The sequence below is a fragment of the Pseudophryne corroboree genome, chromosome 12 (genome assembly GCF_028390025.1).
Source record: "Pseudophryne corroboree isolate aPseCor3 chromosome 12, aPseCor3.hap2, whole genome shotgun sequence".
In the NCBI taxonomy this organism is placed as follows: domain Eukaryota; kingdom Metazoa; phylum Chordata; class Amphibia; order Anura; family Myobatrachidae; genus Pseudophryne; species Pseudophryne corroboree.
In genome coordinates this window covers 152,327,268-152,353,850 of record NC_086455.1, presented here as the reverse complement: position 1 = coordinate 152,353,850, position 26,583 = coordinate 152,327,268, and the positions used below count along the sequence as shown (strand labels likewise).

The following is a 26,583-nucleotide window of genomic DNA, read 5'->3' as shown; positions in this document are numbered from 1 at the left end:
GCGAGCGCAAATGAGCCCCTTGCGGGCTCGCTGCAGGCATGGTGGCGCTCGTACGCTATCTTTTATCCCTCCAGGGGGGTCATAAACCCCCAAGAGGGAGAAAAGGTGTCGGTATGCCGGGATCCCGGCGCCGGTATACTGTGCACCGGGATCCCAACAGCCGGCAAACTGAAGACCACCCGGCAGGGAGGGTTAAGTAAAGTGCCAACCAATCGGCTCCTGTCATGTTACAGGCTGTGTTTGAAAAATTACAGAAGCTGATTGGTTGGTACTTTATCTCTTTCCAAGATTTGGTACATCTCCCCCTCAGTGTGTAAAACAGCGTACGAGCCAATACAACAAGTAGCCGCAGTCGGCAGCCGGCAACCATCAGTCACATTGCTGGGCAGGAGTTACTTACCGACAAGTTTAATATTTGGGTTCCTCTTCTTGGCCTCTTTCATCAGCCACCACTCATACCCCCGGAAGTAGTTCTGGTCATCGGCATAATGCATGTGGGAGGGCTCGGTGCCATCTGAGGATATACAGGACCCCAGGTCAGTCCCCAATACCAGAGAAAAACAAACCCCAGCACAAGACGAGCAGGAGAGATATGGGTGCATTACTACCAACAATTTCAGGTTCCAAACAGGAGGGAAGAGGCAGGCAGCGGAATTCAGGCGGTGACAGTAGAAAGATGGCCGCAATGTCTGACATTTATCACACCCGACACCTAATGCTTATTTTGGATGTTACAAGATACCGGAATGCTCTCATGTAGCGTTTAAGCTTCACTGTGAAGAGGAGACTTTTAAAACAACTTATTCAAAATATAAGGATTATCAGGTTTCCTCACACATACCATACATAGGCAACTATTGTGATATACATAGGAACGTAAGGAGAGATGCATCAAAACTTGGAGAGAGATAAAGTACCAGCCAATCAGCTCCTAACTGCCATGTTACAGGCTGGGTTTGAAAAATGACAGGAGCTGATTGGTTGGTACTTTCTCTCTCTCAAAGCTTTGACAAATCTCCCACTTTAAGTCCCCATACATCAGGGCCAAAACTAGGATTTTTGTCACCTGGGGCAAGGCAGTAATTGCCCCCCCCCCCCCCCCCCCCCATAATTTTTTTTATTAGATATATATCTCTATATACGATGGGGTATAGACGGGGTCCAAAGGAGCCAGTGCACTTTAAATTTCTTCAACTAGATGTGCTGGCTCCTCCCCTCTATGCCCCCTCCCACAGACAGTTATAGGTAAAAACGTGCTCGAAGGAGAAAGGACATACTGTATATGAGAGAAGGAACATGACAACAGAAAAGGCGGTGAGATTTACACACCAGCACACCACTAACCTAAAACAACCAGCAACTGCTGGTAACAACAACAGCAACAGCTGAATAGGTAACTATAGAACAAGAACCTGCAGAAAAGTCCACGCATTGAGGCGGGCGCCCAAGACCCCTTATGGACTACGAGAAAAGGATTTACCGATAGGTATTAAAATCCTATTTTCTCTAGCATCCATAAGGGATATTGGGGGTATCTATTATGATGGGAATGTCCCAAAGCCTCCAGAACGGGCGGGAACGTGCGGAGACTGCTGCAGCACCGCCTGCCCAAACAGGGTATCATCTTTGGCCAGGGTATCAACTTTGTAGAACTTCACCAACGTGTTCTTCCCCGACCAGGTAGCAGCTCGGCATAGTTGCAAGGCCGAGACTCCACGGGCAGCCGCATAGGAAGAGCCAACTGATCTTGTAGAGTGGGCCTTCAGAGACTTAGGAACAGGTAAGGCTGCCGACACATAGGCCTGTTGGATAGTAAGCCTAATTCAACGAGCAATTGAGACAAGAAGCCATCATGTCTATCTGCGGGCAGCCCCACCGGTGGATGATCTGTTGGAACACCTGATGGTGGAGACCCCACTTCCCCTGGTGGAGATCGTGACGACTCAGGAAGTCCACTTCCCAGTTGTCCACACCCGGAATGAAGATTGCCGACATTGCTCTTGCATTTCTTTCCGCCCAGAGGAGTATCTTTGACACCTCTCGTATGCAGGCTCTGCTTTTTGTCCCTCCTTGACGATTGATATACACCACTCCGTGGCGTTGTCCGACTGTACTTGGATCGCATGATCCTTGGGTAGAGGAGAGGCCTGAAGCAGAGCATTGTAGATCACCCGACGTTCCAGAATGTTGATCGGAAGGAGGGCCTCGTGGGCTGACCACCTGCCCTGGAACTGCGCCCCTTAGGTGACAGCTCCCCATCCCCGTAGACTTGCATCCAACGTGAGGAAGTTCCAATCCTGAATCCAGAGACTCCAGCCTTCTAGGAGACTGGAGAACTGTAGCCACCACAGGAGGAAAATCCGGGCCTGAGGTGACAGCTGAATCATCCGGTGCATCTGGAGATGCGACCCGGACCACTTGCTCATGAGATCCAATTGAAATGTTCTGGCATGGAACCTCCCATACCGAATCGCCTTGTACGAGGCAACCATTTTTCCAAGCAATCTTATTCAGAGATAGACGGAAACTCGAGTAGGCCGGAGCACCATGCGGACCATCTCCTGAAGTGTTTTCGCCTTGTCCTCTGGTAGAAACCCTTCTGGGCCATAGTATCCAGCAAAATCCCCAGGAATAGGAGCCTCTGAGCTGGCTCCAGGTGTGACTTCTGCAAGTTGAGGCTCCACCCATGGTCTGATAGAAGATGGATGGTGCAGTCGATATGGAGCAACAAAAGCTCCCTGGATCGTGCCTTTATTAGAAAATTGTCCAGATAAGGGACCACATTGACCCCCTGGACCCGGAGTTGGAACATCATCTCCGCCATCACCTTTGTGAATAACCTCGGGGCTGTGGACAGTCCGAAGGGTAGTGCCTGGAATTGGAAGTGATTGTCTAGTAGGGCAAACCGCAGGTACACCTGATGAGGCGGCAAAATTGGAATATGGAGATAGGCGTCCTTGATATCCAAGGAGACCATAAATTCCCGTTCTTCCAGGCCCACAATCACTGCTCACTGGGATTCCATCTTGAACACCTTCAAGTAATGATTCAAGGATTTGAGATTCAAAATGGGTCTGACTGAACCGTCCGGTTTCGGCAGCACAAACAGGTTTGAGTAAAACCCTGTGCCACGTTGAGGTAGTGGTACTGGAACAATGACGTGGGACTGAACCAACTTTTGGATTGCCTGTTGTAACGTAACTTGCATATTCTCCAAAGCTGGTAAGCTTTATCTGAAAAATCATTGAGGGGGAGTACTGTCGAACTCCAGCCTGTAGCCCTGAGAAACGAGATCTCTGACCCGGGCATCCTGGCAGGAAGCCTCCCAGACGCGGCTGAAATGACGCACTCGAGCTCCCACATTGAGATCCCCTTGGGGTGGGTGGGCACCGTCATGCTGAGGACTTAGTGGAATCAGAACCGGTGGACTGTTCCGGAGAACTGGTGCTTGCAGGTTTTCTGGACTTACCCCTGGTGCCTCTAGCCGCATTGAAGACACCTCTGGCCTTAGATCGAAATCTGTGAGACCGAAAGGACTGTACAGACGGCCCCCGGATAGGAGCGTCTCGCCGGCGGGGCCCCAGAGGGGAGAAACGTGGATTTCCTAGCCGTAACTTTGGAAATCCAGGTATCCAAATCGACCCCAAAAAGCCATTCCCCCCAAAAAAAGGGGAGGGATTCCACAATACATTTGGATTCTGCGTCCGCAATCCACGGGCGCAACCACAAGGCCCTGCGCGCCGACACTGCCATGGCAGAAGCATTAATGTTCCCCATCTCCTTGAGCGAATCACAGAGGACACGGGTAGTGTCCTGAATGTGCTTCAGGAGGGTTACCATAGTAACTAAGGGCATATCCCCCGAGAGGCCCCCCTGAATCTGAGTGGCACAAGAATGAATAGCATGGGTCATCCAGCAACCCGCAATGACAGGTCTTTGTGATATACCGGCTGCTGTGTATATAGATTTTAGTGTAGTCTCTATCTTCCTATCCCCTGGAACCTTCATGGTAAAGGAGCTTGGGGCGGACAGCACTGCCTTTTTAGACAGGCAAGAGACTGAGACATCCACCCCAGGGGGTTTCTCCCAAAATCTTCTACCTTCAAGAGCAAATGAGAAAGTGCGCAAAAACTTTTTGGACACTTGGAATTTTTTGTCTGGATTTTTCCAGGCCTGTTGGAATAAGTTATCCAACTCTGTAGAATCAGGGAAAGTGACATTGGGCTTGTTTTGTACAAAGAAAAATGACTCCTGTAACGCAGCGTCCTCTAGAGTAGGGGTGGGCAACAGGCGGCCCGCGGGCCGGATGCGGCCCGCGGACCGATCGTGCCTGGCCCGCTGTGCCCCATTAGAGTGCAATGACAAGCGGCCCGACAGGCCGCTTGTCATTGCACTGTTCTCAGACGAGGCGCCGCTGAGGAAATCCCGGTCACGTCACAAGGTCAGCTGACCGGGATTTCCTCTGTTACCAAGCGCGCTGGGCGGCACGGGGGGCGGGCACTGCGCTTGGCGGCTGAGTGAGGAGAAGAAGCAGCGGCCAGCGAGCGGGAGCAAGAGGCCACATCAGCAGTGACTCCAGGCGGCATCATCGGACAGCGGGGATCGTCTGCCACTGTGACGAACAGGTAAACCCCCTGTCCTGCCAGCCCCTGGATCACTGCTTAAGCTGCCATATAGGTTTAGGAGTGGGGAGGCAGCTGAGTTAAAAACTACAATATGGGTTTAGGGGAGGGAGGGGATAGGGGGGTAGGGACTGTCTGCCGTAATGTGTAAAAAAGGGTGATGCTGTCTGCCGTAATGTGTAAAAAGGGGGATGATGTCTGCCATAATGTGTAAAAACGGAGGCACTGTCTGCTGTAATGTGTAAAAAGGGGGACGGTGTCTGCCATAATGTGTAAAAAGTGGACGCAGTCTGCTGTAATGTGTAAAAAGGGGAACAATGTCTGCCGTAATGTGTAAAAACGGGGGCGCTGTCTGCTGTAATGTGTAAAAAGGGGGATGATGTCTGCCGTAATGTGTAAAAAGTGGACGCAGTCTGCCGTAATGTGTAAAAAGGGGAACAATGTCTGCCGTAATGTGTAAAAACGGGGGCGCTGTCTGCTGTAATGTGTAAAAAGGGGGACGATGTCTGCCGTAATGTGTAAAAAGGGGACGCTATCTGCCGTAATGTGTAAAAAGGGGACTCTTTTTGAGTATTTTGTGTGTGGCCCTCGAATATTCGTTGGAAGTGTTAAGCGGCCCCCCAGCTGAAATAATTGCCCACCCCTGCTCTAGAGGGAGCTTTAACACATCCCTTATAGCCAAAATGAGGGTTCAATACCCTGAGCAGCATCGGGATCCTCACTAATGGGGTCCAGGTCATCCCCATCATCCTGTATATCATCATCTGTATCAGAGAGAATAGCAGGTAAACCACGCTTCTGAGGACCTGCGTGAAAGGGGAGCTGTGCATTGGCTCTAGTAGCTAAATCTGCAACAGCTTGTTGTAGTAGCCGAGTTTTCTGCACATTAGCAGTGAGCTGAGATGACATATCTGACATCATAGTCTTAAGAGACTCTAACCAGTGGGGCTCTGGACCCTCTCCCAGCCCCTTCACTGGTTTGTGAAGATTGACTGCATTGTTCACAGGAAACAGAGTCATTATATAAGGGAGAGAATCTAGTGTGACATACACTGCACAGCTTGTGCTTACCCATATTTCACAGTAAGCACAATAACATGCACACAGTTATAATGCAAGCCTGCCCTACTGTATCTGAGAGGAGACACAGAGGTAGAGAGGACACCAGCACACCCTGAGCTGCACAGCCCCAGTGAGACTGTCAGCTCCCTATAATACAGTAAACACTAACAATTTTTCTCCTAAATAGGATCAGGATAGTGTACACAAGCGGCTCTCCCCCTTTGCTACAGCCTGTACCAGATATCCAGCGTGCCTGAGGATCAGGAAGCGCTTTGTGTGCTGTAAATGGCTGCAGTAAGCAGAGAAAGGTGCAAAAATGCCTCAGGTAGCTCCGCCCCCTACTACGGAGCCGCAGTTACATACATATATTATACTGGCAAAAGTCTCCGTTTAAGCTTAAAACATCACACAAGTGCTAGTTCTACACGGGGGATCTTAGCGGGACCCCCCCGGGACGGTCCCGTACGCCCAGCCCGTGGTCAGCCGCACTTTGAACCGGGGGACCCCCCTACAGGGGCCCCCGGTTTGTACTCACCACCGATGTCACCTTCAGGCAGCGTTAGGGGTGTGCGGTGGCTTTGCACCTCGTAAGGCTGGTGACCGTCCCGCCCCTAACTCCCACGGCGCAGGTATGCAGTTGCCCAGACAGCATATCGAAAATAATAAAAGGTTGAAATGAAATTGAAGAAAACTCTCTGGAGCTCAGAGATGTGCATCCTCTCCTGAGGGCACTTTTTTCTAAACTGCCTGTGGGAGGGGGCATAGAGGGGAGGAGCCAGCACACCCAGTTGAAGAAATTTAAAGTTCACTGGCTCCTTTGGACTCAGTCTATACTCCATCGTACTAAGTCTCCCCAATATCCCTTATGGATGCTATAGAAATTAAAAATACAAAACTGTTAGACTAAAATAATCAGATTATCAAAAATTTTGAAAAAAGTGGATACTATTGGACAATACTCCCCTATGTGCCACAAATGCCCTAAGTATTACATGCCCCCCCAGCAGTGTGTTCCACTACATGCCCCTTTGTGTCCCCCCATACATTGTACTATATCACTGCACTATATCATAACACTTCATCACTGCACTACATTCCCCTATCCACTGCACTACATCACTACACTTCATGCCCCAATGCACTGCACTACATACCCTATATGCTACACTACATCCCCTTATATGCTACACCATATCAGTGCACTACATGCCCCTGTATACTGCAATACATTACAACACTACATACCCTGTATGGTACACTACATCACTACACTACATCCCCCTATAGGCTACACCAAATCCCCGATCTGGGAGGCAAAGTGGAGGCTGATGTTGCTAACTGGAAGCACAGTGCCGATAATAAAGTCTGTCATTAAACTCACCACAAATCTGCTGCAGTGATACTCGGTGAGAGCTGGAGGTTGTCCAGGCTCTCAGTGTCCATTGTCAAGTGGATAGCTAGCAAAGTGAGCCTTTGATTTCTGTGACATTGGTGACTGCACCTGTTAACAAGCAAAAGCCTGTGTCCTCTCAATGGTGTGTAGGCGGCAGCTTGTTACTGGTTGGTGCTGGTCAGGCTGACGGGTTTATAGCCTGCTGAAAAACACAGAACCAACAGCTGGATTCTATAGCTAGCATGGTGCACCGCACGCTAGTCACAGCACTGCATGGCAAGAGAGAGTTTAAGACAGTAGCCGGCATACGGGAGAAGGGCAAAGAAAAAAAAAGGGGGGGGGGGGCTGGACTGCACACCCTATTACTAAAGATATCAAGAGGTGCTATCATGCTGAGGCTTCTAATACTATACTGGGGCAAGAGAGATGCAGATGCACACTCCTAGCACTAAGAACACTGATAATAAATATAATTTAAATAACCCCCACAATTAACATGGAGTATAATTGAAGTTCTTAGCACACATTTGCGCAAATATCCTATGTACCGCAGCCAGGTGACTTCATCACATGGGTCCCTAACATTCCTAATACTATCACATTCTATAAATTTATCCAGGATTTACCTCTACATAGGGCCTTACCAATGTGTGATCTGAAATGCAGGAGCCCAGCGAATTAAAATACCTGACAGTGAATGGGAGGGGTGCCAATACCAGAGGAAGGAAGCCTTGCCTTCCAGTGTACAATGGGGGTCATTCAGAGTTGATCGCTAGCTGCCGTTGGGCGCAGCGATCAGGCTAAAAATCGGCATTTCTGCGCATGCGTATGCACCGCAATGCGCACGCGCGACGTACGGGCACAAAGTCCTTTGTGGTTTTGCACAGGTTCTAGCGAAGCTTTAAGTCGCATGGCACAACGCAAGAAGATTGACAGGAAGGGGGCGTTTCTGGGTGTCAACTGACCGTTTTCAGGGAGTGTTTGGAAAAACGCAAGCGTGCCGGGGGAAAAGCAGGCGTGGCTGGGCGGACGCTGGGTGGGTGTGAGACGTCAAAAGTCAACCCTCCAACGTTAGAATCAACGCACACGAAGAGTAAGTACAGGGCTGGTCTTGTTTTGCACAAAATGTTTTTGCAGGCGCTCTGCTGCACAGGCGTTCGCACTTCTGCAAAGCAAAAATACACTACCCAGTGGGCGGCGACAACGCGTTTGAACGGCTGCTAAAAACGGCTAGCGAGCGATCTACTTGGAATGACCCCCCATATATACACAAATATAGTGGAAAAAATAGGAGAGATCCCAGGTATTGGAGCTCACCTTCTCAGCGCAATTTCCTGATCCCCCAATGGCTGGTTCAGGGAATCAGGAATATTAAACAGGTTTAAAAATCCAGATTCCACAATCAAAAACGGTCGGGACCGACAAATTGTGGATTTATTTTTTACAGGTTTCATTTCCCTGATTCCACGACGGATCACCGATGCCCGCTGATCAGGGAAACGAGGTATGGGGGACTTTATAAGTTAGGAACCAATATAATCGAAAGTTTCATGAAGGGTGTGCGCACATCGGAGGCAGAACCAATACCGTAGCGTAAGCTACCAATTTACACTGTGCCGCTGCTTCCTAGTGAAGTCATCGGCTGCACAATCCAATACACAGATTCAGCCGCCGCGGTGTATAAAGGTCATTCAGCTGATGAGTAATAAGTGTATCACACGCCAGCACTTTGTTCTGCTATAAAATAACTATTTAGAATAAATGTTATTTTCCCTTTAAGTCCTGCTGCCATTCAGTGGGTTTATATCAGTTTATATCAGTTAATCTTCAAGTAGCGGTCATGATTTTGTTCTGGGACTATTTAACGGCAATTTCCTGAAAACAAAGGGCATGAACCCGGTGGTTTGTCTAGCATCAGAAGAAAGCTGTATTTCCTGTGAAGCGACTTGTAAATAGGGAAGAATATTTTTTTATTTTCTTAAGACACTGCCCGTCAGACCTCAGAAATGAACATTGGGAGTGATTCAGACCCGATTGCTGCATTATCGCGCAGCGGGCGATCAGGTACTAATTGCGCATGTACCGCAATGCGCACGCGTGTCGAACAATAACAAAGGGCATCACCGATCAGCCACAGGATGGTGCGAAAAATCCGATCGCACGGGTGTTCGCTAGGTGTTTGACAGGAGGAGGCCGTTCGTGGGTGGCAACCGACCGTTTATTGGGAGTGTCCGGAAAAATACAGGTGTTCCCAAGCGTTTTTAAGAAGGGTGTCGGACGTCAGCTCCGGCCCAGATCACCCTGATGTGATCGCACTCCTGGAGTAAGTCCTGGGCTGCGCACAGACTGCACAAAGTGAATTTTAGCAGCTCGGCGTACACATGGGATCGCACACTTGCACGGCGAATTTACACTCCCCCTGGAGGCGGCGACTTTCTGAACGCAGGACAGCAAAATTAGCAGCCCAGCAATCAGGTCTGAATCACCCCCATTGAACGTTATTACCTTAATTGTATATACAAGGGCCAACATGCAGGTGTTTGTTCCCCAAACTAGCTGGCAAGCGTTTTCTCTTCCATACTTCCTTTGGGATCTGGGGCTGAGGGTTTAGACGCACGCTTCATACCATATTGTCATATGACCACCCAACCGCCTACATAGCAACTGCCTCTGAAGGTAATTGTTCCGATCACGCATTAAATCTCACTGGATGGAATTATATTCTATTTATACCACCACACTGGGCCATCTTAGTCACTCATCCACCTTCCCCACTACCTTATCCAATCATTTGCCTGCAAACCGCTATTACAGCGGTGGCCAACCCATGGCTCTCGAACCGCATGCGGCTCTTTCTATCTCCGCATGCGGCTCGTAAGCTCCTGCGGCGCCTCCTGCTGCCCTAGCCTGCAGTGCCCGGCGCAGGCCCGTGAGTCAATCAGAGCTCGCGGACCGGCAGCCAATCAGGAGTCTTAGCTGCCGGTCCGCGAACTCTGATTGGCGCACGGACCGGCGCCTAATTAGAGAGTATCAACGCCGCCGGAGAGTGGAGACTGAGGGGCAGGAGAGGCGCACACTGTGCTCTCCTCCCCTCACAAGCAGCAGACTGAGCAGAGCAGCAGCGCGGCGGTGAGCAGCACTTGGGGGGGGGGGGGGCGCAGTGTGGGGACATGTGTATCTTAGTCTGGGGGCATATCTGGCACTGGGAGGAAGTGTATCTAGCACTGGGGGCATGTCTGGCACTGGGAGGAAGTGTATCTGGCACTGGGGGCATGTCTGGCACTGGGGAGATGTGTATCTGGCAGTGGGGGCATATCTGGCACTATGGGCACATATATGTATCTGGCACTGAGGGCACATGTGTATCTGGCACTGGGGGCATAGCTGGCACTGGGGGGACATGTGTATCTGGCACTGTGGGAATATATATGTATCTGGCACTGTGGGGACATATATGTATCTGGCACTGTGTGGACATATACTGTATGTATCTAGCACTCTGGGGGCATATATGTATCTGGCACTGTGGGGACATATACTGTATGTATCTAGCACTCTGGGGGCATATATGCATCTGGCACTGTGGGGACATATATGCATCTGGCACTGTGGAGGCATATATGCATCTGGCACTGTGGAGGCATATATGCATCTGGCACTGTGGAGGCATATATGCATCTGGCACTGTGGGGACATATATGCATCTGGCACTGTGGAGGCATATATGCATCTGGCACTGTGGAGGCATATATGCATCTGGCACTGTGGAGGCATATATGCATCTGGCACTGTGGAGGCATATATGCATCTGGCACTGTGGAGGCATATATGCATCTGGCACTGTGGAGGCATATATGCATCTGGCACTGTGGAGGCATATATGCATCTGGCACTGTGGGGGCATATATGCATCTGGCACTGTGGGGGCATATATGCATCTGGCACTGTGGGGGCATATATGCATCTGGCACTGTGGGGGCATATATGCATCTGGCACTGTGGGGGCATATATGCATCTGGCACTGTGGGGGCATATATGCATCTGGCACTGTGGGGGCATATATGCATCTGGCACTGTGGGGGCATATATGCATCTGGCACTGTGGGGGCATATATGCATCTGGCACTGTGGGGGCATATATGCATCTGGCACTGTGGGGGCATATATGCATCTGGCACTGTGGGGGCATATATGCATCTGGCACTGTGGGGGCATATATGCATCTGGCACTGTGGGGGCATATATGCATCTGGCACTGTGGGGGCATATATGCATCTGGCACTGTGGGGGCATATATGCATCTGGCACTGTGGGGGCATATATGCATCTGGCACTGTGGGGGCATATATGCATCTGGCACTGTGGGGGCATATATGCATCTGGCACTGTGGGGGCATATATGCATCTGGCACTGTGGGGGCATATATGCATCTGGCACTGTGGGGGCATATATGCATCTGGCACTGTGGGGGCATATATGCATCTGGCACTGTGGGGACATATATGCATCTGGCACTGTGGGGACATATATGCATCTGGCACTGTGGGGACATATATGCATCTGGCACTGTGGGGACATATATGCATCTGGCACTGTGGGGACATATATGCATCTGGCACTGTGGGGACATATATGCATCTGGCACTGTGGGGACATATATGCATCTGGCACTGTGGGGACATATATGCATCTGGCACTGTGGGGACATATATGCATCTGGCACTGTGGGGACATATATGCATCTGGCACTGTGGGGACATATATGCATCTGGCACTGTGGGGACATATATGCATCTGGCACTGTGGGGACATATATGCATCTGGCACTGTGGGGACATATATGCATCTGGCACTGTGGGGACATATATGCATCTGGCACTGTGGGGACATATATGCATCTGGCACTGTGGGGACATATATGCATCTGGCACTGTGGGGACATATATGCATCTGGCACTGTGGGGACATATATGCATCTGGCACTGTGGGGACATATATGCATCTGGCACTGTGGGGACATATATGCATCTGGCACTGTGGGGACATATATGCATCTGGCACTGTGGGGACATATATGCATCTGGCACTGTGGGGACATATATGCATCTGGCACTGTGGGGACATATATGCATCTGGCACTGTGGGGACATATATGCATCTGGCACTGTGGGGACATATATGCATCTGGCACTGTGGGGACATATATGCATCTGGCACTGTGGGGACATATATGCATCTGGCACTGTGGGGACATATATGCATCTGGCACTGTGGGGACATATATGCATCTGGCACTGTGGGGACATATATGCATCTGGCACTGTGGGGACATATATGCATCTGGCACTGTGGGGACATATATGCATCTGGCACTGTGGGGACATATATGCATCTGGCACTGTGGGGACATATATGCATCTGGCACTGTGGGGACATATATGCATCTGGCACTGTGGGGACATATATGCATCTGGCACTGTGGGGACATATATGCATCTGGCACTGTGGGGACATATATGCATCTGGCACTGTGGGGACATATATGCATCTGGCACTGTGGGGACATATATGCATCTGGCACTGTGGGGACATATATGCATCTGGCACTGTGGGGACATATATGCATCTGGCACTGTGGGGACATATATGCATCTGGCACTGTGGGGACATATATGCATCTGGCACTGTGGGGACATATATGCATCTGGCACTGTGGGGACATATATGCATCTGGCACTGTGGGGACATATATGCATCTGGCACTGTGGGGACATATATGCATCTGGCACTGTGGGGACATATATGCATCTGGCACTGTGGGGACATATATGCATCTGGCACTGTGGGGACATATATGCATCTGGCACTGTGGGGACATATATGCATCTGGCACTGTGGGGACATATATGCATCTGGCACTGTGGGGACATATATGCATCTGGCACTGTGGGGACATATATGCATCTGGCACTGTGGGGACATATATGCATCTGGCACTGTGGGGACATATATGCATCTGGCACTGTGGGGACATATATGCATCTGGCACTGTGGGGACATATATGCATCTGGCACTGTGGGGACATATATGCATCTGGCACTGTGGGGACATATATGCATCTGGCACTGTGGGGACATATATGCATCTGGCACTGTGGGGACATATATGCATCTGGCACTGTGGGGACATATATGCATCTGGCACTGTGGGGACATATATGCATCTGGCACTGTGGGGACATATATGCATCTGGCACTGTGGGGACATATATGCATCTGGCACTGTGGGGACATATATGCATCTGGCACTGTGGGGACATATATGCATCTGGCACTGTGGGGACATATATGCATCTGGCACTGTGGGGACATATATGCATCTGGCACTGTGGGGACATATATGCATCTGGCACTGTGGGGACATATATGCATCTGGCACTGTGGGGACATATATGCATCTGGCACTGTGGGGACATATATGCATCTGGCACTGTGGGGACATATATGCATCTGGCACTGTGGGGACATATATGCATCTGGCACTGTGGGGACATATATGCATCTGGCACTGTGGGGACATATATGCATCTGGCACTGTGGGGACATATATGCATCTGGCACTGTGGGGACATATATGCATCTGGCACTGTGGGGACATATATGCATCTGGCACTGTGGGGACATATATGCATCTGGCACTGTGGGGACATATATGCATCTGGCACTGTGGGGACATATATGCATCTGGCACTGTGGGGACATATATGCATCTGGCACTGTGGGGACATATATGCATCTGGCACTGTGGGGACATATATGCATCTGGCACTGTGGGGACATATATGCATCTGGCACTGTGGGGACATATATGCATCTGGCACTGTGGGGACATATATGCATCTGGCACTGTGGGGACATATATGCATCTGGCACTGTGGGGACATATATGCATCTGGCACTGTGGGGACATATATGCATCTGGCACTGTGGGGACATATATGCATCTGGCACTGTGGGGACATATATGCATCTGGCACTGTGGGGACATATATGCATCTGGCACTGTGGGGACATATATGCATCTGGCACTGTGGGGACATATATGTATCTGGCACTGTGGGGACATATATGTATCTGGCACTGTGGGGACATATATGTATCTGGCACTGTGGAGGCACCCATTTTTTGGTGTTTTTATATGTATGTGGCACTGTACAGGGGCTTTATTTGTATGTGGCACTGTACACAGTACAACAGGACTAAAAATGGGGTTATGACTTATGACACAAGGTCATACTCCTACAAATGTCAAACCTAAAGGTGTGCGCATAAAAACGGGGTGCTGCTTTGTGACAATTATGCCACGCCCCCATTTTTGCTTGCGCGTCTTTGGCGCGAACATGACATGGCTCTTACTCTTGACTACAGATCTTTTCTGGCTCTTTGCCACTGACTGGTTGGCCACCCCTGCGCTATTAGGACGCTATATACCTGGCCACTGAAGCATGTTCACGGTGACCGACAATGCGCGTGCCCACTGTTGGTTGGCCAGACATTTCTCATGCAACTTCTGCACGGCACAATGGAAGTATTATATAAATGGGAATATAAACTTTGCCCCCCCCCCCCCCCCCATGACTGAACTGTCACAGACTAGTTGCAGTATTGGGCCTCTCCATGCACATCTCATTAACGCAGCTAAAAGGCCAGGGTTTATCCGAAAACGTCTACTGGCGACAATGCATTTATAACAAAACGCAGAGCGCTGCACCTGGTTTGAAGTGACCTAAACACAATTATTTTCTGATGAAAGACGTTCACTAATACGCAAATCATCATATAATAAATATTACTTTGGAATGGCAAATGAGGAAATGTGTTAGAGAAACAAGCCGTCATGCAGTAAATGGAACCCATCCCACGTCTACGAAACATCTGCAATAAAGTGGTTTGTTTCCTGTACAGGACTCTCAAGCCTGCAGCCAACCGCAGGGGGAAGTTGTGGTTTATTGCATGCGACACTACCCTCCAACATCTAAAGTTCCCACTGATATATTTAAGCAATCCGTGCAAATGTTGAGATGAGTTGTAAGGGGTGTAGTATGGCATGCCGGCGGCCGGGCTCCCGGCGACCAGCATACCGGCGCCGGGAGCCCGACCGCCGGCATACCGACAGCGTGGCGAGCGCAAATGAGCCCCCTTTAGTTTTAATCTGGCAGCACTCAACTAATCTTATTGTGACACATTACCTATGAATTACAAATGAATGTGTAAGAGATCTAAATCCTAACAAACTGCTGGTTTCTTCCACTGGAGACAATGGTGACTGTTTATTTTTTTTCCTAATGGCCATACAGTTTTTGGCAATGTATCTGTAGCTGCAGAAAACATTATGATAGCACTGGGAAATCATACACTCTTTATACAATCTAATAACTGATGTAACCTATTAGGCTTTAGATGCGAGAGGATATCCCCTGCTTGTTTACCCTGGAGAGCCCCCAGTTTCTAAACGGCCCTGATATATTCTGAAGTGTCTCAATAGGGTTTATATAATTTAATGAACTATATAAACCCTATTGAGACACTTCAGAAATATACTGGCAGCACATGAATGCTATATAAACCATCCTGGGACACCTTCGCTTCAGTCTGACAGCACATTTAAACTTAAAATGTGCTGTCAGATTGAAGCGAAGGTGTCCGAGGATGGTCTATAAGATACAATGTGCTGCCAGTTTAAGACACCTGCATACATATTACAGTATGTACATCATTTTGCCCTTCTAAATTAAAATGTGCCCTCCCCAAGGTCAGCACCCTGCCCTATAAAAAATCCTAGAGTGAACACTACATAGGCTACGATGTAGTACTGTATAATTTACCTGTCGTCTGGGCATCGCCTCCAATCTCCACTTTAAAGATCTGTAAGGAAGCCCCGAAGTTCGGCTGGAAAAAAAAACAAAAACAGAGAACTAGGGACATTAATATCTCCCTGACAGTTACTCTCCGGCTTTCCTGTTGTAGTGCCCTTTTATAAAAAATGTAAGAGTGTTGAGAATACATTAATCACGTAAAAGGAGACCAGCAATTTAATGTCCCATGGGGCTGAGATCACCTTTGGGTCAGCATTTCATATCATGAGGAAACATGTAAATAAAGTTCTGCACTTGGGAACTGATTCAGGGCCCGATTTAGACCTGATCGCTGATGTGCGTTTTCGCACAGCGGCTGATTATTGAACTACTGCGCATGCACCGCAATGTGCATGCATGACAGACAGCAGCGATGATTCTGGGCGAAATCTTCACTCGCACGGCGTATGCAAGGTGATTGACACGAAGCGGAAGTTTGTGGGTGTTAACTGGCCGTTTACTGGGTGTGTCCGGAAAAATGCAGGCGTTCCCAAGCGTTTTCAGGGCGGGTGTTTGACGTCAGCTCTGAACCCGATCAGCCTTTGCGATCCGCCGCCGAGCTGCCTAACGGCAGATACGGACGACGGGCGATCCGGCGGTGGGGGGGCAGTGACGGGGGGAGTGAAGTTTCTTCACTTCCCCCGTCACCCGCCTCCATAGCAGTGCAGGCAAATATGGACGAGTTCCTCCATATTGGCCTGCATGCACAAGCGACGGGGCACCAGCGATGAACGAGCGTGGGGCCGCGCATCGTTCATCGCTGGTGCCTCCACACTGAAAGATATGAACGGTATCTCGTTCATTAATGAACGAGATCGTTCATATCTTTCAGTATTATCGCCTAGTGTGTAAGGCCCATTAGTATTGAGTTAAGCACACACTGTACAGAATAGGAGAAGCATTCGATGGTGAGAGTGATGCGAATGGATTTGCAGCTGTCCGCTGACTGAGGGGAATTTTCGCACGGCGTACACATGCGATCGCACACTTGCACGGAGCGAATTTTCACTCCCCCTGGGTGGCGACTATCTGATCGCAGGACAGTGTAATTTGCAGCACAGAGATCAGGTCTGAATTAGGCCCACAGTAAGGATTGTAAACTCTAAGTAGCAGAATTTGCAATCCTTTGGATCACGTGCTGTGGGACACCCATCGCAGAACAAGGCTGCCCAGCAAGCTATCAGCCAGCCCACCCTCCCCCTGACCACGCTGAAATTCATCGTGATCGCTAAAAATGGGGTAGCCTTCTGCCGACGCAGCCTGGCTGCGCCCGCAGATGGCCCACCGCCATTTTTGTGATCGCAGCGGCTGCGTGTGACGATTCTCCATCGTTGCCCCCGCAATGCTCCGTCTCCACCTTGGAGCCTGAGCGTTGCCACCCCTCCCCCCTCCCTCCATGCGAACATCTCTGCCTGATTGACAGGCAGAGGTGATCGCAACTTCTGTGGTGACGCTGCGGAAAATGCAGGGGCGTGCGCAGGACAGGCCCTGCGCATGCGCCCGCATCCTCTTAGTAGTTTTTGCAGTCGGATTGCGATCTAACCTGAATGAGGGCCTTGTTACGCAACAAACCAGGTATATGTCCGAGAGCAGAGTGAGGGATCCATACAGGGAATTGTAACGTATACCGAAGGCATGGATCCACAAGAAAATGTAAGAACCCATTCACACAAGCTGACAATTCAATTGTTTTGCGCGCCCGATCTCCGGTCTAAAGTGACATGAGATCACGGGGTAAAATTCTATTTTGTTCACGCTGATCGCACCCAGACAGACCGGGTTTAGCCGCATAAAACAGCTAAACCTGACCAAAATGCATGGCGCAATGCGAATATTGCTGTTTGGGCGCCTAAATAGGTAACTTTTCACCCATTTCTGCTCACCAGCACGGGGAGCTGTGAGAAGAAACGTTAGTGCCGGCAGCTGTTCACTCAAGAACGGAGCAACACTTGAATTGCTCAATCAGCCACCATCTAGTGGCCGTCAGCACGAAGAACAATTGAATTTTCCCCGAAGAGTGATAAAAAAAACTATACAACGACGGTTTGGTATATATGTTTGTCAGTCCTAATTATGCAGACATTGATAGCGCGTCGACATTGTGGTTTTCTTCTGATCCTGCCTATAACTGTAACCCTCCTGGAAATGGCGACATTATGAAGATGGCAACACTATTCAAGTGTCCGCATTAATGATGACGACATCAATGTCTACTTTCTGCATTGCGAATGTCGACATGCTGACACCAGGACTGCATACCACACAGACTATAGACTGTAATCAGGGACCTCTGTATCGGCTAATAGCCCGTCTCTGTTTGTCACTCCATTTGTTTCCAACGGTAAAGTGCTGCACAATACAGCGCTCTATAACCAAGCGAGTATTTATCAATGTATGGAGAGAGATAAAGTACCAGCCAACTCAACTCCTGTCATTTTTTACAGCCTGCAAAGTGGCAGTTAGGAGCTGACTGACTCCATTTTATCTCTCTCCATGCTCTGATAAATACGACCCATAAGTGTAACTAAGTATAATGTATAATAGGAATAGACGCAAATTTACCAAAACAAATAAATACATTTGCTAATATGGCGTAGTTATGAAAAATAAATATATACAAGAATTGCAAAACTTTGGCATGGTTATGTTCCTGGCGCAAACAGTGTGGTCTTACAATTCTTAAGCCGTGTTACTCTCATGTGTGGGAGTACCGATCACAAGTCACAGCAAAGAGACTGCCGCTTGTGACTGATACATTCACATATGCACCTGCTTTCCTCCTCCGCAGTTATTGGGGGCGATTCAGACCTGATCGCACGCAGGCGGTTTTTCGCAGTGCTGCGATTAGGTAGTTGCCACCTACAGGGGTAATCGCTGTGCAGGGGTGCGATCGCTTGTGCAGAGAGCTGCACAAACAAGCTCAGGACCTACTCTGCCGTTGCGATGATTCGGCCAGGAGCTGACATCAGGAATCCTCCCTCCAAACGGCTGGGCACGCCTGCGGTTTTCCGGACACTCCCTAGAAACGGTCAGTTGACACCCACAAACAGCCTCTTCCTGTCAATCTTTTGGCGATCGCCGGTGCGAATGCTTTCTTCGTTAAAGCCGTCACTGTCCATCGATCACCGGCGGCCAACGCACGCACAGTTCAGACCCGATCGCACTGCTGCAAAAAAAGCTAGCGTGCGATCGGGTCTGAATCACCCCCATTATACGTTGCTTAAAACTGACTGTTCTGCATGACAATCGCTTTTCCTGGTTTCCGGCTGGGTGTGTTTGTGCGATCACAAGGTTAGTAGGTGGAAGAGCAACTTTGTGAACATTACAGCAACATACAGGTGTACTTTCATCTCCAAACAAGGAAATGTCTTTACCGTAAACAGATAATCTAGGATCTGGGTTCTGTACGGCTCTGGGTAATTTACAAGCAGGCGGGAGGTGGCCTAGAAGACAAATGCAAACAGATCAGCTGATATGGAGGAACAAAGAGCTACAGTAGGTCTGAAAATACAGGGACAGAAAGTTATAGAGGAAGGGAGAATCTCCACAGATAACAAAAGGAAGGAGTCTGATACGGAGACACGTCACACAGATTTACAGCGTTTACAATTGAACATGGTTACTTCGGACAAACAGCATGGCGCCCACTCAGGTGCATACACTGTATTTAGAGGTGGAGCTGACAGCGCATTTCTCCACACCAACATGCGCTGCACTTCTCTCAAATAAATGTGTACATCACAGCCCCCCATCTCCTTTAGTCTCCACCTGCAGCCACGTCACTACTTCATTCTCCGCCTGTAGCCCCGTCACCACCACTCATTCTCCACCTGCAGCCCCGTCACTCCTTCATTCTCCACCAGCAGCCCCGTCACCCCTTCATTCTTCACCAGCAGCCCCGTTACCCCCCCTCATTCTCCAACTGCAGCCCTATCACCCCCCCTTATTCTCCACCTGCAGCCCTGTCACCTCTTCATTCTCGGTCAGTAGCCCAGTCACCCCTTTATACTCCGCCAGCAGCCCCGTCACCCCTTCATTCGCCGCCAGCAGCCCCGTCACCCCTTCATTCGCCGCCAGCAGCCCCGTCACCCCTTCATTCGCCGCCAGCAGCCCCGTCACCCCTTCATTCGCCGCCAGCAGCCCCGTCACCCCTTCATTCTCCGCCAGCAGCCCCTTCATTCTCCGCCAGCAGCCCCTTCATTCTCCGCCAGCAGCCCCGTCACCCCTTCATTTTCCGCCAGCAGCCCCGTCACCCCTTCATTTTCCGCCAGCAGCCCCGTCACCCCTTCATTCTCCACAAGAAGCCCCATCACCCCTTCATTCTCCGCAAAAAGCCCCGTCGTCCCCCTCATTTTCCACCAACAGCCCCGTCATCCCCCCTCATTCTCCACCAGCAGCCCCATCACCCCCTCATTCTCCACCAGCAGCCCCATCACCCCCTCATTCTCCACCAGCAGCCCCATCACCCCCTCATTCTCCACCAGCAGCCACTTCACCCTTCATTCTCCGCCAGCAGCCACTTCACCCTTCATTCTCCGCCAGCAGCCACTTCACCCTTCATTCTCCGCCAGCAGCCACTTCACCCTTCATTCTCCGCCAGCAGCCACTTCACCATCCACCAGCAGCCCCGTCACCCCCTCATTCTCCATCAGCAGCCCCATCATCCCTTCACTCACCACCAGCAGCCCCATCACCCCCTCATTCTCCACCAGCAGCCCCGTCACCCCCTCATTGTCCACCAGCAGCCCCGTCATTCCTTCACCTTCCACCAGCTGACCAGTTACCCCCTCATTCTCCACCAGCAGCCCAGTCATCCCTTCACCCTCCACCAGCAGCCCCGTCATCCCTTCACCCTCCACCAGCAGCCCCGTCATCCCTTCACCCTCCTCCAGCAGCCCCATCATCACCTCATTCTCCACCAGCAGTGCCGTCATCCCTTCACTCTCCACCAGCTGCCCCGTCACAATCCTCATTCTCCACCAGCTGCCCTGTCATCCCTTCACCAGCAGCCCGTCATCACTTCATTCTCCAACAGCAGCCCTATCACCCCCCTTATTCTCCACCTGCAGCCCCGTCACATCTTCATTCTCGGTCAGCAGCCCTGTCACTCCTTCATACTCCGCCAGCAGCCACATCACCCCTTCATTCTCCACCAGCTGCCCCATCACCCCCTCGTTCTCCACCAGCTGCCCCATCACCCCCTCGTTCTCCACCAGCTGCCCCATCATCCCTTCATTCTCCACCAGCTGCCCCATCACCCCCTCGTTCTCCACCAGCTGCCCCATCACCCCCTCGTTCTCCACCAGCTGCCCCATCACCCCCTCGTTCTCCACCAGCTGCCCCATCATCCCTTCATTCTCCACCAGCATCCCCATCATCCCTTCATTCTCCACCAGCAGCCCCATCACCCCCTTATTCTCCACCTGCAGCCCAGTCTCTCACACACACACCCTCATTCCCCACCTGCAGCCTCGTCACCCCCTCATCCCCCAGCAGCAGCCCCCTCCCCAGACTCTTTCCTAGTGCACCCCCGGGTGACAGCTCACCCCTCCACCGCTCACAGCTCCGATACCGTCAAACTCCCGGCCCAGTCCTCCCCGGTCACTCAGCGCGTACTCAGCGCAGGCCCGCTGCAACCAGAGCCCGGCCAGCAGCAGCCGCAACATGACGGCGGCACAGTCCCTGCTCAGCTCCCGCAGCATCCCCGCCATCACCGACACCCACAGCCACAGCCAAGGAAGCCGGGCATGTGACCAAACCCGGAAGCGTCCTGAGCGTTCCAAGCGTGCCAGTACTTCCTGGTCACATGAGTGCCACTTGATGGGCTTATGGAAAAGGTCCTCTCCACTGAAGGGAAACTAGACGCTACCTTATAGTTCTAAATCCAAGTGGGGTAAGGGACCTTTGGCGTCACCAGGGGGAGGAGCCACGTCACCAGGGGGAGGAGCCATGCCCGAACGGGGTACCATACCTCCCAACATGACCCTCTCCAGGAGGGACAGAATGCTTAGCTACTGGGCTTCCCTCTTAATTTATGATTGCCATCACCTGTGCTGAAACACCTTTCTTATCCATTAACCTGTTCAGCACAGGTGCCGGCAATCATACATTAAGAGGAAAGTACAGAAGCAGAGCTTTGTGTCCCTCCTGGAGAGGGTCATGTTGGGAGATATGGGGTACCCAAAATGTACCCTCACGGGCTTGCTTTGCTCGTCACGCTTCGGGCTCGGTGGGACGCTCCGTTTCGCTCGCCACCGGGTTACTAAAGTTAGTAGTTGGTGGCGTGGATAGTAGAAGAACTATCCCGCTGGCCTAGCCCCTCCCCCTGGTGATGTGGCTCCTCCCCCTGACATCATAGGTCCTTTAGGCCACTTGATTCTAGACTAGCATCTACCTTTATGTTATGGTGATGGTCATCCCTTGTTTATTTCCAGGTAATGTGGTTACACAGAATACCCTGTAACACGCCCTGCTTCCGGTGCCTGCTGAGCAGAGCTCTATACAGTGTCACTGCTGCTTTTCCTTATACTCTATTATTATTATTATCCTTTATATGGCGCCCAGTGGTGCAAGTAGAAAAAATGTCTTATAGGTACTGTGAAAAAATGGGTGTGGCCAAATGCCACATGGGGTGTGACCAATGAAAATGGGGGCGTGATACACATATGGGGGGAGGGGCAGATACACATATGACCCCAATAGTGCCAGATACACGTTGCCCACAGTGCCAGATATACATTGCTCCACTGTGTCAGATATACATTGCCCCCCAGTGCCAGATACACAAATGCCCCCACAGTGCCAGATACAGAAATGCCCCCAGTGCCAGATACACATGTCCCCCCAGTGCCAGATATGCCCCCAGTGCCAGATACAGAAATGCCCCCACAGTGCCAGATACAGAAATGCCCCCACAGTGCCAGATATGCTCCCAGTGCCAGATATGCCCCCAGTGCCAGATACACATGTCCCCGCAGTGCCAGATATGCCCCCAGTGCCAGATACACATGTCCTCTCAGTGCCAGATATGCCCCCAGTGCCAGATACACATGTCCCCCCAGTGCCAGATATGCCCCCAGTGCCAGATACACATGTCCCCCCCAGTGCCAGATATGCCCCCAGTGCCAGGTACACATGTCCCCCGAATGCCAGATATGCCCCCAGTGCCAGATACACATGTCCCCCCAGTGCCAGATATGCCCCCAGTGCCAGATAAACATGTCCCCGCAGTGCCAGATATGCCCCCAGTGCCAGGTACACATGTCCCCCCAATGCCAGATATGTCCCCAGTGCCAGTTATGCCCCCATTGCCAGATATGCCCCCCAGTGCCAGATACACATGTCCCCGCAGTGCCAGTATCACTGACCTGGTTTGCAAGTGTTGTGGACTCGGGGTTTCTTCCGGTGACCGGGAAGAGGAACCACAACTGGGCCGCAGCAGAGATGGCCGAAGGTAAGTTTTCCTCATGCAGGATTAGGTCGGCAGACAGGAGGCACGCGTGGACGCTGAAGGTCTACTGAAAGACAGAACTTGAAAGGTGCTGATAACTCAGTGAAGAATACCAGGTGCTGGAGGCACAAACTGCGCTAAAGTGCACTGGGGACTTGGAGACACTGAGGCGCTTGTAGGCGCTGAAGTGCTTGGAGGCACTGAGGTGCGGGGAGGCGCGGAGGTGCTTGGAGGCACTGAGGTGCTTGGAGGCGCTTGGAGGCACTGATGTGCTTGGAGGCGCGGAGGCGCTTGGAAGCACTGAGATGCTTGGAGGCACTGAGGTGCTTGGAGGCGCTGAAGAAACTGAGGCGCTTGGAGTCCGTCTAGGAGGGCTGAAAACCACAGGAATGCGGGAGCACTGGAGATCACAACTTCTGTAGGCAGAATAGATGATACTCAGGCGCCGGAGCTCTGCCCGGCGTCTGAATTTGAACTTCCCGCCAGCGTCTGATTGGTAAGCGCTTGATGACGTCACCCGCACCCGAAATGTCCACACTATGAGCGCTGGACGGAGCGCCGGGAGCCGGAGACCGCCAGCGAAGACAGCCGCCCGGAGATCCAGCACCCCCGGAGAGGCAAGTATGGGGGCCGCAGCGGCTGTATGACAGCCAGATATGCCCCCAGTGCCAGATACACATGTCCCCCCAGTGCCAGATATGCCCCCAGTGCCAGGTACACAGTACAGGGTATATAGGCATATCTACAGCAGCAGACGACACAGAGATAAGTATCAGGGTGGCAGAAAAAAGCGGGATTTGGTGCCATCGATTCAGTAAGAGAAAGAAAAGCACATGAGGGAAGGGGGCCCTGAGCTTACACATACCTCCCATCTGTCCCAATTTTTGCAGAACAGTCCCGTTTTCCAGGGACTGTCCCGCTGTCCCACCCGCAGGCCGCAGTGTCCCACGGGGGAAGAGAGGGGGGGGGGGGGGCGGTTGTTAGGCTCCTGTCACTCACTTAATAGACCCTGTGTCCTTTTTGAAAGTGCATGGTTTTGCCGCGCAAAGGAGTCCCGAACTACATTTTGTGAATGTTGGGAGGTATGTTTACATTCTAAAGGGGAGGGACAGACAGGGGTGACACAGATGGGGTAGAAGTGATCATGTAACAGAGGGTTAGGAAGAGAGATGGCTGGGTTTGGTGAAGAAGTGGGTTTTGGGAGCCCCTTTGAAGTTATGTAGAGAGGTGAAGAGTCTGAGGGGGAGGTGTAGAGAATTCCAGAGAAAGGGAACAGCAGGTGCAAAATTGTGGAAGTGGGAGGATTAAACAGTAGGAAAGGCAGCGTGCATTAGCGGGGGTTCACTACGATATGCCGGCGGTCAGGCTCCCGGCGACCAGCATACCGGCGCAGGGAGCCCGACTGCCGGCTTACCGACAGTGTGGCGAGCGCAAATGAGCCCCTTGCGGGCTCGCTGCGCTCGCCACGCTACGGGCACGGTGGTGCGCTACGCACGCCACGCTATTTTATTCTCCCTCCAGGGGGGTCATGGACCCCCACGAGGGAGAATAAGTGTCGGTATGCCGGCTGTCGGTATGCCGGCTGTTGGGATCCCGGCGCCGGTATACTGTGCACCGGGATCCCGTCAGTCGGCATACTGAAGACCACCCATTAGCGGAGCTATTTGTAGTAGTTATGTGTTTGGAGTGGACAGTGGGATTCTGCTGACTCGGGTGATGGGAGATGCTATCAGGTGGGTTTTGATGTTATCTAATTGTCTCCAACCAGCACGTAACCTGAGTCTTGCTGTGATAATACACATTTCACCCTCACCTCACCCCTCTGTCAGTGACCCACTCGCTCTACCCAAGGCCTCCTCACCGCTCTGCATTCCTGGGATGCCGCTCTCACTGACAGTGGAGGGGACCGGAGGAGGAGATGCCTGTTCTGGTATTATGGTCACTTGGTGTCTTCTGCAGGGACAGTGGTTGTCAGGGCCGGCAATGAGGTGGAGTTTTGCGCACTGAATAACAGGAGGAGTCTGAGCTGCCTGGCACCTGCCAGCCCAGCAGCCGCCTGACACCCAGCCTGCATGAAAGGGAACATCAAAGACAACATGCTGTAGACACCCAGCAGGACCTGGCAGCAGGTAGCTGAGGGGGGAGGTAGAGAGAGAGAGGGGATGTTAGGGGTGACCCTCGGCCCTACCAAATTTGGCACCCAGGGCATGTGCCCCCTTAGCCCACCCCTAGTTACGGCCCTGCTTTTTTGGTAGTGTATACAAAATTGTACACACTACAGTCAGAAAAGTTAATACATTGTTGTCTATCCAATTGTTTGAATGGGTCATAAGTAAAAAGCTATCCACCTCATTCTTTATGATATTCATAGAACATTGACAGATATCTTTGTGGCATCATCACTATATTGTCTCCTGATTTCTTTACCAAAACATCTCTCTTCTCTACACAAGTTATCAGACCCTCTGCTAGTGCGGTTGCCTGCCGTACAATCCTGACATCTAATCTTACATAAGGTTTAAGGCTCACATTATTTGAATTGAGAATGAATCTACTCTGGTTTGTAAATTTAGGGGCAGCAGATTCACTGGTCTTATTCAAAAAGTATTGCTTTAATCTCTGTTTACGGCCCATCTTGTAATGGTAGGCCAATCAAATATGTTGAATTTATTAGTGGGTGTGAAGACTTTTAGATATAAGTGATTCTGGAGATAGAGCATAATCAGATGAATTGAATATTCATTTATGTAATGACCTCACCAAGATCGTGGATGACCTTTTCAGACACCCCACTTCAGATATGCTCTTCTATTTCCTCCCAAAGTCCTCTGGGAAGCTGCTACTGTCCCCGGACAACCTAACCTATATGGTGTGTGCGTGTGTGTGTGTGTGTGTGTGTGTGTGTGTGTGTGTGTGTGTGTGTGTGTGTGTGTGTGTGTGTGTGTGTGTGTGTGTTAGGGGTGCTATAGAGGAGCTACTGGGTGTTTGCATATTCATCTACAATGTAATTTATCACATTTCATCAGCTACACATTTTCCTCACTGGTAGCTTATATTAATTAGACAAAGTATTCCTTAAGTTTCAATCTAGGGTCAGCTGTGCTGGTCAATGTGCATTCACATGCACAAATTGTTCATA

The 26,583-nt window shown here is 50.9% G+C and overlaps 1 protein-coding gene across 3 annotated transcripts in view; it reads right to left on the bottom strand.

Annotated features, from left to right (window-relative positions):
* GALC (galactosylceramidase) overlaps positions 1 to 21,839 on the bottom strand; it is a 51,945-nt gene extending 30,106 nt beyond the window's left edge. For 2 of the 3 annotated variants that reach the window (XM_063948202.1, XM_063948201.1), the window contains exons 1-4: positions 21,541 to 21,839; positions 19,369 to 19,437; positions 15,965 to 16,028; positions 401 to 514 (exon numbers count right to left, since the gene is read on the bottom strand). In XM_063948202.1, the coding sequence (XP_063804272.1) occupies positions 401 to 514; positions 15,965 to 16,028; positions 19,369 to 19,437; positions 21,541 to 21,705 (412 nt within the window). In that variant the 5' untranslated portion in view covers positions 21,706 to 21,839. Of the gene's footprint in view, positions 1 to 400; positions 515 to 7,065; positions 7,280 to 15,964; positions 16,029 to 19,368; positions 19,438 to 21,540 lie in introns of those variants that run through there. The other variant, XM_063948203.1, reaches the window with a different exon arrangement.
* Between the last annotated feature and the right edge of the window lie 4,744 nt (positions 21,840 to 26,583).